An 11013-nucleotide genomic window follows, 5' to 3' on the forward strand; every position below is an offset into this window, starting at 1 on the left:
CGTTTCCGTTAATATTATTTTTATTATGTATCTATATTGTTTGTTGTATATAAGTATTGTATATAGGAATAATTGTTTTTGTTAATCTTCTATGTTTTGCTCTACTGTTTCATTCAGTGTTGTGCTTATTTGTATGTGTCTGTACGTATTTATTATGTATTATAAATGTTTCTTCACTCAACTTACGTACTATATGCTATAGTTGATGTGTATATGCATATTAGGGAACTTTCTTGGGAGGTCTTTGATTTATTTTTTGAATTTTGGTGTTGCACTTAAAAGTTAGCTTAACTCTCTATACTGTATATATATATATCTATATATATATATAATGCTTGTTTAACTTTTGGAAAACGAAAGGAAAATTAATTTTCGGAAACCGAAGCACGAGCTACAAATATATATCTCAATATATAGGCCAAGAATTGCTATGTGAATCGCTTCTTATTGGGTTTCCTATTTTGCTTGCTAATTGGAATTGCATTCTAATTACCGTTATGTTAATTTCAATTTGTTACACTAATTTTTTCACTATATTACTCATATTTTCATTATAATTTAGCACTTAGTTTTGAATTTAATTACTTAGCATCGTTTTGCTTAACAATTCTCGTCATTTTGCGTATAATTTTGTTTGTTTTTGTTTTTCTTTTTCGTTTTGAAGACACAACAGTTACTGGTCCAGTTCCAGGAAGTATATGTAATATGTATGCATGTGTAGGTATATTTCTTGTTCTTGTTTTTGCTGCTTGTATTATTATTGTTGTGCAACGCCTACGCTGGCGCTAGGGATTGCTTTTACCGTGGCACATAACTGTATGGCGCTTCGCTCTGCTGTGTGGTGGCTGCCGTCAATGCAGCGAAGGCGTGTTGTGGGCGCGGCGCCTGTGTTACCAAAGAATGCTGCGTCGCTGCTCCAAGTGGTTGCGGTGTTTGGGGCTTAGAGTCAAATGTTGTTAGATCGACACTTGTTGCTATTTCAAAAGAGAGGAGAAAAAAACTATCTCAAAATTTGTTCAAAATAACCAGAGAATAAATATGGTTCCTATCAGTTCTTAGTATTATTGTAAAACATATATTTTTAAAATTGAATTTGTTCAAAGGACAAAAAATTGCTTCGTTTTTAGCTAAACTAGTTCTGAGCACAAATATGTTACTTATCGGTTCATAGCAGTGTTGTTAAAAGTAATTTTTAAAAATGTTATCGAAAAGAAAATTTAACGAACATGGTTTACCAGCCGCATGCAGACGATTGTAAAGATTCTTGCGTTTCTTCTTTAAGATTGCATCCAAATTGTAAGTGTCCGGGCCGGCTCTGGAAAATTAAATATTAAATATTCCACCATTTCAGTTCACGGATAAAATTTGTTGAGTTTGCTCACTTGTCTGGTCGTCCGTTTCCCAGCAACTCCTTAAATGCTACATATATCTTGTTTAGCGTCAGATTGGATAGCCCCTGGCCCAGATATCGTACAAATTTAAGTTGTTCACATTTGGATAAAGCGCTCTCGTGGAAGTCCAAAAAGGGTCGATGATCGGATATCTGATATTCCTAAATTATCAAACAAAATAAATGGAAATCGGTCAAATAATGTGTTTCATTTTAAGGATCGGCCAGAGTTTTGTTCTATGCTCTAGGAATGATGGTGAAATTTTGAAAACTACTGAAAGTTATAATGAATAATGCCAATGTGTATATTTTATATATAGCCAATTATTGTAGAGGATCGAGGCTCAAGAACAAATCTCCGCTGAACACAACCGCCAAAGGCTCTGGCTGTTAGGGATGAGCACGTCGTCGATACACAATTGCTCACATTGCAGAACTTGATGAAATTCTCGATGAGTATGCACTTTTCATAATTGCTCAGACATTGCTGGCTACTACTCTGTATACCGAACTGTTTCAATAGCTCCTGCTTTTTGGGCGGCAGGCGGCTGATGTGCGTGCAGACGCCATCTTCTATGCGATGCGTCTCATGCACATTGAAATTCTCATAGATGATCAGCTGTTCCAGCGAACGTGGCGGCGGTCCCAGTGGCGGCAGCGACGGTGGCGGTAACAGTGACATCGACGCCGGCGCCACACAGCCATAGCGTGGGTCCAAGGATTGAGACGAAGCTGTTGCTGCTGCTGCTGTTACGTAGCTGTTAACAGTGTTGCTGCTGTTACTGTTGCTGCTGCTATTGCTGTTAACGCTGCTGCTGCTGTTGTTGTTGTTGTTGTTGCTGGTGCTATTGTTGCTGCTGCTGCTGCTATTGCTGGCAAACTCGAGCGTGCCGTCATTGGCGGCCGCCATGTTCTTGAGGTCTACAAGAGAGAGTTGCAATTTTATAGAGGGAGAGAGAGAGAGGGAGCGCGACGACCAATGCTAAAGAAATGTGACGCTTGGCTAGCACAAATGCAGGCAAACGCGAGAGCAGGCATAATAAAAAGTCAACCTTATTTGTTTTGTTTTGCTATGTATGTATATATATGTATATTTGTTGTTGCAAACAAAATTTCGCTTTATATGTTTTGTATATATATGTAGATGTTGTATATATATAATAGTATATATATATATTTAGGATGGGTTTTGCACATATATATATCATTTGTTTCTGGCTTACTAAAATATATGTTCATTAATATATATATATATATATTTCAATATATTATTACTTCAATAGTTGCGCATTAGCTTGATTCTCTATAATGACAGTTTACATGTGTTGTGTGTTTGTAATTGTAATAATCTCTTTTCAAGGAATAACATTGCATAGTTCAGGGCGCGTTCATCGTCCAACAATTTAGTCGTTTAACATAATACATATTAAAAATTTGGCAATAAGCGTGTAAAATTAGACTACAAACGAAATACATATGCTAAGAGCAAAACAGAAGACTATAAATGGGACAGAGACAACATGATAATAATAAAAATGAAACCAAATGGTGTAAATAGAAGAGTTAAAAGCTAATAATAGTTGTTGGGGCATTCATAATTAATTTCCTCTTGTAATTTTAGGTAGCTAGAGCCGCCAATGATTGTCAACAGGTGGCGCCATTGCCGCCATATTTGGCGCCACGCCGACGCCAGTCTCACATATTGGGCGGCAGCGCATGTGGCGGCGGCGGTGGCGGTGGCTGAGCTGATGTTGGGGGCGCCGTTGGCGCCACCTGTTGGCCATAGCCGAGGGGCGTTGCCATATGAGCGTGCGGATGTTGATGCTGTGGATGTGGATGTGGATGCGGATGTTGGTGTGGATGTGCATGCGGATGCGGATGTGGTGGCAGGTTGTAGTGCGAATGATGCGAATGTGCATAGGCAAAGTGATGCGGATGACTATGCGGATGCGGATGCGGATGCGGATGTTGCTGTGGATGTGAATGTGGATGAGGATGTTGATAGTGATGTGGAAGCGGTGGTGCATGATGCACATGCTGTGGATGCTGTTGCTGATGATGATGCGGCGTCAGGGATGGCCCACGCGTAGGCGTGGACGGTTGTGGTTGTTGTTGTTGCTGCTGCTGCTGCTGTTGTTGGAGATGATGCGATGCATGTTGTTGCATCAGATGCGTATGTTGCTGGTTGGCTGGCGTTGTGGGCGTGCCCGGCCTGGGCATGGGCGTACCAGTGGGCGCTGCTACTAACGGTGACTGCGACTGCGACTGCGGTTGTTGTTGCTGCGACTGCGCTGCTTGCTGCGTGTGTAAATGTGTGCTGCTGTTGCCTGTTGCGTGAGTGTTGTTGTTGTTGCTGCTATTGGGTGTTGTTGTAGGTGTTGTTGTTGCTGGTGCTGCCGGGGCGGCAATTGGCGAAGCTGGCGCTGATTCGCATAGCTCTTGTGTTTGTTTCAACTGTGTGGATGTTGTTGTGTTGGTCTTGTTACTGTTGTTGTTGTTGTTGTTGGTATTTTCGCCTAGTGATTGAAAAGCGTATGCGTGTAAAAAGAAGTAGAAGAAGAAGAACACAAACAAATTGAAAGTCAAAAATTAAAAAATTATTTTCTTGTTTCAGTTTTTTTTTCTTCGATTTCGATCGAGAGCAAAAATAGGCAGCCAATTATTTGTTTCATTTTTTTCAGTTTTTAGTTTTCATTTTTCAAGAGAGCGAAACAGAAAGTGCATGTGAAGAACCAGAAAATATATATAGAGCAAATGAGAAATGTGAAATGAGAGAAATGCAAAAATAGAAGAAAAAAACAACAAATCATAAACTTAAAAGAAAAAAAAAGAAAATAGAAATTCGTTTTTGGTTTTTGTGTATATATTTTTAAAATTTAGCACATTTTCGCTTGAAACTATTTTTGAGGTTATTTTTATTTGATTTTTTTCTTCTATTTAGCTATATTTAAATAGTTTTTTGCCTGTTTTTATTTTTTTTTTTTCGTTGCTGCATTTGCACTATAAAAATTTGGTATATATATGGAGAGGGAGAGAGGTGCTGAGTGTCTTACCAGCTGTTGTGTTGGCCAGGAAGCGCTTGGTCTTATCGAGTATATAAGGCAGATTGTAGCCATCCTTGGTATAGCTATAGTAAAATATATGTATATATCACGTATATGTATATGACGGGCAAATGATGTTTTGTAAGCTTACATTTCTGTGCGTTTGGTGCAAAATAGATTCTTAAAATTGCTATAAATGCAGAAGAGCGTAAACGTTGGCAATCCTTGGCCCAAATAGCGTGCGAATTTGATTTGCTCAGGTTTGTTGAGGCCACACTGATTCAAGGATAACCATGGTCGATGATCCTTAATATCGTATTCCTGTGTAAATAATAATAAATAAAAATCACGTTATACTTTGCTCTCAAAAGTATGCTATATAATGTCTAATAGAAAATATCCTTTTTAAAAATAATTTTAGTTTTTCTAAATATTCTAATGTAACACAATATATAGATAGATATTGACTAGAGACATAGTATTCTGAGCATACATACAGATGTATGTAAGTTCCATTTTTGTGGTTCTAGATATGTATTATAGGAAAACATACTTAACTGGGATAAACACTTGTTATTAATCAAGCTAAACAGCAAAGTTATTTTGCGTAAATAAAAGATTCATATACTAAGTTTTATTCCACAGATGAAATCCTCATCCTGCTGAACCCCTATTTTCATATATATAAAGCTGAAACTCATTTCCTGCATATAAATGTAGCTATATATTAGATATTACTTATGTACTTACATATACACACATGCAAACATAGACATATATAGATTTAGCTAAGCCCAACCACCAAGGCAAACACACACACACACATTTACATATGTATGTATATATACCTATACTAATGCAAATGAAAACTTTGCCCACTACTAATCAAAACTTATAATTCGTGTACAACAAAAAGTTGAAAACGAAAATTTTACAAAAGCCAAAAACTTGCAGACCCCAAAATGCAAACACAATCATAGAAAGGACTCTGCGCCTAAAAGCATGCCACACACAGTCCCACACAAACACACACACATGCAACCCGCGCCCCACACACACACGCACACGCACACACAATGTATATTTTATAGTGTAAAAATATAAAATAAAGCAAAACAAGCAAGAGAAAGAGAAAGGCAGCGGGAGCAGCTAAAGCAAACCCAAATAGAAAAGCAAACAACATTTTCAATGAAGCCATTTTCAACAATGTTGGTGGGAGAAGAGCCGGGTACAAAGAGGAACTTGTGGGAGCTAAAAGGGTTGTCGCATGCCCATGTGCTTGTGTGTGTATGCGTGTTTAAAATAGGCGCAGCAGCTTGACGGACGTCTGTGTTCGTATCCGTGTCTGTGTGCCTGTGCTTGCGTGTATGTGTGTACTTTGAGAGAGTCAACAAGCATCGCCGACGCGTGCTCGTGCGCTCGTTCGTCGACAGCGACGTCGACGTTAAAACTTATCAACATCCTCATAATCAGCGCGACGCCAACGTTACCCACCCAAAGCATCAGCCTGCCGACTTCTAAGCATACATGGCAACGCTGTCGAAAATGCCTTTATGTGTGAGTCTGTGTGTGTATGTGCATGTACTTATAACTGTACATGTGTATGCATGTGTGCATACATTTGGGGTTTTGATTATGTTAAAAATCAATAGAGCAAAAAGGAGTGACGACGCCCAGCCACAGAATACTAGTATGCAGCAGCAACAGCAAAAAGAGGAGAGGCTGGAGTAGAACAAGTCAAATTTACCAAAATACTTAAAGCTTGACTTTATGATTGTGTGTGTGTATGTGTATGTCAAATTATGAGTGAAAGAGAAAGAGAGAGAGCGAAACAGAGCACGAGAAACCAATTCAACGCCTTTAGAATGATGACAGGCCCCTTCAGAGGTGTTGGCCGTGAAGAGGGCAGCGTGACGCTGACGACTCATTAACAGCAGCATGCGTGCAAGAGAGAAAGAAAAAGGAAGAAAGACCACAAAAATGGGAGAGTAATATAGGTGAGAGAGAGCCAAGCTTGGCTGTCAAGCCAAGTGTTGTTGCTGCTGCTGCTGTCTCCGCTTGATTGTTTTGGCTGCTGCGGGTGAGTGGGAGCGGGAGGGGTAGCGTTTTGTGTGTTTACATTCCCATAGCCGCTTAACTGTTTAAAAAAAAAGTAAAAACAGAGAAGCAAGTAGAAAGAATGAAGGCAGCAATGGCAATGTGTTGCGGCATTGTGCTCTTGCTTTTCCTTTTATTGTTTTGACTGTTGTTTTTTTTTCTTCTTTTTTTTTTGCAACTTATTGACAGCACGCAGACCGGGTTTGTGTTTGTGTTTGTGCGTGCCTGTGCTTGACGTATCCTGCCCTGCTCTCTGACTGCGTGTGTGTGGGTGCCTGCGTGTTTATGTGTGGCGGCTTGCGGTTGTTGTCTGTGGTGTGTGTGAGTTCTATGCGTGTGTGGTGTGATGCAGCTTGTTGTTGTTTTTATTGAGACAAGTGTGAATTGTTTTTCTTTTTGTTTCTGTTTTCCTGCTTGTGCGTGCAACAACAGTTGTTCGTGCTGCCGTCGCCCGGCAATGATTTTTTGATTTTTGAGGGTTGCGTGTGCGCCCCAGCGTGTTTGGGTGTGCGTGTGTATGTGTGTGTGCGGGGAGGCAACAATTTTCACACTTTCACTCTTTGCGTTTAACAGGTTTTTAACAACAATTTGACGACGCACGTGTGAAAAAAGGGTTGGAAATGGATCATTAATTATTGCCCAAATAGTCGTTTGCCTCGCTATTTGTGGGTGAACTTGTGTGAAGCTTTAATTTACATTGGCAATAGATGAGTAGCCGAACATAACCTCGTATTTTGCCAGTCAGCCCAATGCTAATGCTAAAACTATAATTCATATATGTTTATCCATATATTTTACAATTTTGGCAACAATCTGCATAACTCATACCCTTCCGTGTAACCCCTTGTAGTTGCCTCGTTATACAACACTAATTTAATGCGGCCCCAAAGGCGGCAAAAACGACGCATAAACCTAAATATTTTATATCCATCTGTATGTGTATATGTGTGTGTGTGTGTGTGTTGACAGTGTATACATATATATACATATATAGTCATCATATAAGTTTGGCAAGTACAGTTATACGTATATAAATATGTATTTACATTGTAATTTATGTCCGTATGTATGCGTATATAATTTAAAATTATAATCAATGTACATGTGTTTCAGTTCTTGTTTCTGTGTGAGCGCGTAAATTGTGCGAACCCGAGACATTGTACCTGCCCTAGCCAAACGCCCAACACCCAACGTCCTGCGGACCCCTATACGACCCGCTCTCTTCCGCAATGAAGCTGTCCCTTACACACCCAAACATTTGTATATATATGTATACATACAGACACACAGATTGGCAAACTTATTGCATATGTGTATTGGTGACTGCGCTGCTACTGCATGCGCATTTAGTAGCCTTCAACGACGCCGCTAGGGTACCGCACACCTAAAATATACATATATGTATATATGTATACAAACATGCACACATACATACAAGCACACGAAAGGACATACGAAGGCAGCTCAATGGACAGTCCAACAAACGCCCCAAGTAACTTGATGATTGTATGTATGTAGCATAAGAGAGAATGTGTGCGAGTATGTGTATGTATGTGTAAGAGAGAGAGAAAGAGAGGGGCGCATATACAATTACTCAATAGCGCCCGTTTGAGCTTTTTGGGGGTTGCCAGACCCACTTACCCACACATAACTATACCCACAAACATATACAAAACTTTGTAGTTTGAGCAGCAGCAACCGCTGCCACTGCCACTGCCGTTGCCTCTGCCGCTGCTCCCTGCAAGTAAAGTTCTTACTACCAAAGGAGTGACTGCTTGCGAGAGTGAGAGAGAGAGCGCAACAATTTTGAGTTAAACTGGAAGGGAGAGCAGAACGACAACATCAAAGCTAGGCATCTTAAAACTAAAATGTTGTAATAGCGGCCGAAGGGCCGAGAAAGCAGCCATGTTGAAATAAGGTTAGGCTCTAGCTACTGCTCATGTTGTTGTACTTGCTCTTGTTCTTGTTGCTCTTGTTGTTGCTATTCCTGTATTATGCCATCAATGCCGTTTTGTATATAGTTTGAGTGTGTGGGTTGTGCGGGTGCTGCTTCGACCAAATCTAGTTGATTGTGTATGTGTGTTAGTGAGCGTGTGTGTGTGCGTTCCGATAAAGCTGAGCGTAATGAGCATGTGTCAGTGTGTGAGAGTTGGGAGGGTTGCCTAGCATAGTGTTGAAAAGGCGCCAAATGTTTTGGGGGGAGTGAGTTGTCTGTATGTGTCTGCGTGTATGCTTACATACAAATGTACATACTTATGTTTGACTGTATGTAGGTGTTTAGAATACACAGGCACACATTGGTGCCACACATGATTACAGTTGTATTTGTATGCTGAATTTGTGGTTGGCCCCGCTCAGTCGACGCTGGCGTCTCTGCTGCTGTTATTACAATTTATAATGACATTCGTTGGGTGAGTATGCATGAGTGTGAGTGTGAGAGTATGGGTTTGATATATATATGTGGGCGGCATATAATAGAGTGAGAAATGCGCTTGTGTAAAGGATATGAACGGTGTATCCGCGTTATGAATATATACATATATAAATACATATATATGTATATATACTATATATACTTGTTTGTAAGTATATATATTTGTATAAGTGTCAGAAATATATGTAACTTCTCTATATGTTGGCGAAAATCAAATTCTATTCATACATGCATGTGGCATATGTGTTATAATGATAGGGAGAATGTTGAACATTAATTGAAATTGAAAAATGATTTTCATATTGTTGGATTCGTTGAATTATGCTATCTATCTATAAAATTATATTAAAGAAACAGTTGTTGTCCTTTTGCTGTTTACAGAGTATTGTCTATAGTCTATATCACAGATAACCTATTATTTTACAAACTCACCTCGCAAAATTTGATGAAATTGTCGACCACAATCGATTTATCCGTCAACGTCATTTGGCCCGTGAACCGTACGCCCAACTGCTTGAGTGTATCCTTCTTCTTCGAGGGCAGCTTGTTCATGTGCTGAAATATGCCCTCCTCCACCTTGTGCGAGGGATGCACATCGAAGTTCTCCTTGATCACAAAGCTGCCCAATAGCTTAGGCGCACCGCCAGCTCCCGACGCAGCAGAACAGCCTGAGCCACCCAACAATCCACCAAATTCTGCTGCACTGCCGCAATGCTCCTCCGAGGAGGTATTTGAATTGGAGGCATTAAGATGGGAGCTGGGAAAGGCGAGTAACTCCAACGAGGACGACTCATTCGAATTAGAGCCATTCGAGCCGTTCGACGTGCTCGTCAAATGCTGCAGCTCAAAGATCGTTTGCTTCGAGTCGTGATCGAAGACGGCGTCTAGCGCGGAGGTCCTGGCGTCCAAGCTGTTGGAAGAGCGCGAAACGGAAGACAGCAGTGCGGCGACTTTACGTGAGGCCGAACGCGATTTTTGTGTGGTGTTCGTCGAGTCCAGATCCAATAAACCCACACTGCAACCACCACCACCAGTGGTGGCGCCACCTGGCGGCGGTGTTGTAATCCTGCCCGCTACAATCAATTTGCTGCTTTTCTCCGCAGGAGCTGCTAATGCTGCGCCATCGACAGAGTCGCTGCTGACGCTGACGCCAACGCCGCTATTGCTGCCACTGGCGTTGCTGTTGCCGCTGCTGGGCGTAAAATCCGTGGAGTGACGCAGATATTTGATAAACTCAAAGGAACCATCGAAATGTTGAGCGTTGGCAGCAGCGGCAGCGGCGGCGGCAGAGGCGGGCACGTGTCCGTTTGGCGTTGCCACCGCTGTCGGCCAGCGATTGCTGGGCAACGGTGTGCTTAACACTGCCGGCGTTTCCGCAGCTTCACGCTGCGCCGACTGCAACTGCAACGTCGCAGCCGACTCGAAGCCAAGCTCTGCACTGCCGACGCCATTTGTGCATGAATACTGTGATTGTGGTTGTTGTTGTTGTTGTAGCTGCTGCTGCTGCTGTTGTTGCGTTGACTGAGCAAACACTTGAAATTCCTCGAAATTTGTGCATTTCAGCTCGCCATTGCTCAAGTACTTGGAAAACTCTGAAGGATCGTTCAAGGAGTTCAGAAAGAATGAGCTAAAATTGCTCGATATGCAGGACATGTTTAATATTCTTTTTTTCTCTCAGTTGTTGTTGCTAATACTGTATATATAATAACGCTTATAAATATATGTGTATATATGTATTTATTTATTTATTATATTTTGTTTAAAGCTGCTCCTTTTGCTTAATTATAGTAGTAGTAGTTGCTGTTGTTGAAAATGATGGCACATTGAATGTTGTTCACTTTTATTTGCTGCTGCTTAATTTCTTTTTCTCTTTCGTTTGCTTTTTATTTGCGCAGCCTAACTGTTAATAATTTACACACACACGCACACATACAGCTGCATATCTGCGCTGCCGCGGCCACTGCTGCTGCTGCTGCTTGCTGATGTTTCGAAATTTACTTTTAGTTTTCCATTTCCAGCGTTTTTCTTTCGTTCATATTTTATTACAA

At 40.8% G+C, this 11013-nt stretch overlaps 1 protein-coding gene across 2 annotated transcripts; it reads right to left on the bottom strand.

Annotated features, from left to right (window-relative positions):
* Nucleotides 1–350: 350 nt before the first annotated feature.
* On the bottom strand, nucleotides 351–10684 carry LOC111605660 (homeobox protein 5). Of its 2 annotated transcripts, XM_023324323.2 has the most exons (7): nucleotides 9398–10684; nucleotides 4586–4755; nucleotides 4444–4517; nucleotides 1818–2311; nucleotides 1383–1552; nucleotides 1236–1315; nucleotides 351–974 (listed from the first exon to the last, which is right to left on the bottom strand). In XM_023324323.2, exons 1-7 carry the CDS (start codon nucleotides 10616–10618, stop codon nucleotides 799–801), a joined length of 2385 nt encoding a protein of 794 aa, XP_023180091.2. In that variant the 5' UTR covers nucleotides 10619–10684; the 3' UTR covers nucleotides 351–798. The 2 variants fall into 2 exon arrangements, with proteins under 2 accessions (XP_023180091.2, XP_030080555.1); XM_030224695.1 differs by lacking the exons at nucleotides 351–974; nucleotides 1236–1315; nucleotides 1383–1552; nucleotides 1818–2311 and adding an exon at nucleotides 2607–3906.
* Between the last annotated feature and the right edge of the window lie 329 nt (nucleotides 10685–11013).

The sequence above is a fragment of the Drosophila hydei genome, unplaced genomic scaffold, assembly GCF_003285905.1.
Source record: "Drosophila hydei strain 15085-1641.00,03,60 unplaced genomic scaffold, DhydRS2 tig00000001-arrow-pilon, whole genome shotgun sequence".
NCBI classification, from domain to species: Eukaryota; Metazoa; Arthropoda; class Insecta; order Diptera; family Drosophilidae; genus Drosophila; species Drosophila hydei.

Excerpts from the sequence above, each read along its gene's own strand:
- LOC111605660 (XM_023324323.2), bottom strand. The coding sequence starts at position 10,618 with ATGTCCTGCATATCGAGCAATTTTAGCTCATTCTTTCTGAACTCCTTG. Across the intron at positions 1,316-1,382 it reads GGAAACGGACGACCAGACAA|AGCCGGCCCGGACACTTACA; the intron begins GTGAGCAAACTC and ends TTAATTTTCCAG. Across the intron at positions 975-1,235 it reads CAATCGTCTGCATGCGGCTG|CAACAAGTGTCGATCTAACA; the intron begins GTAAACCATGTT and ends CTTTTGAAATAG.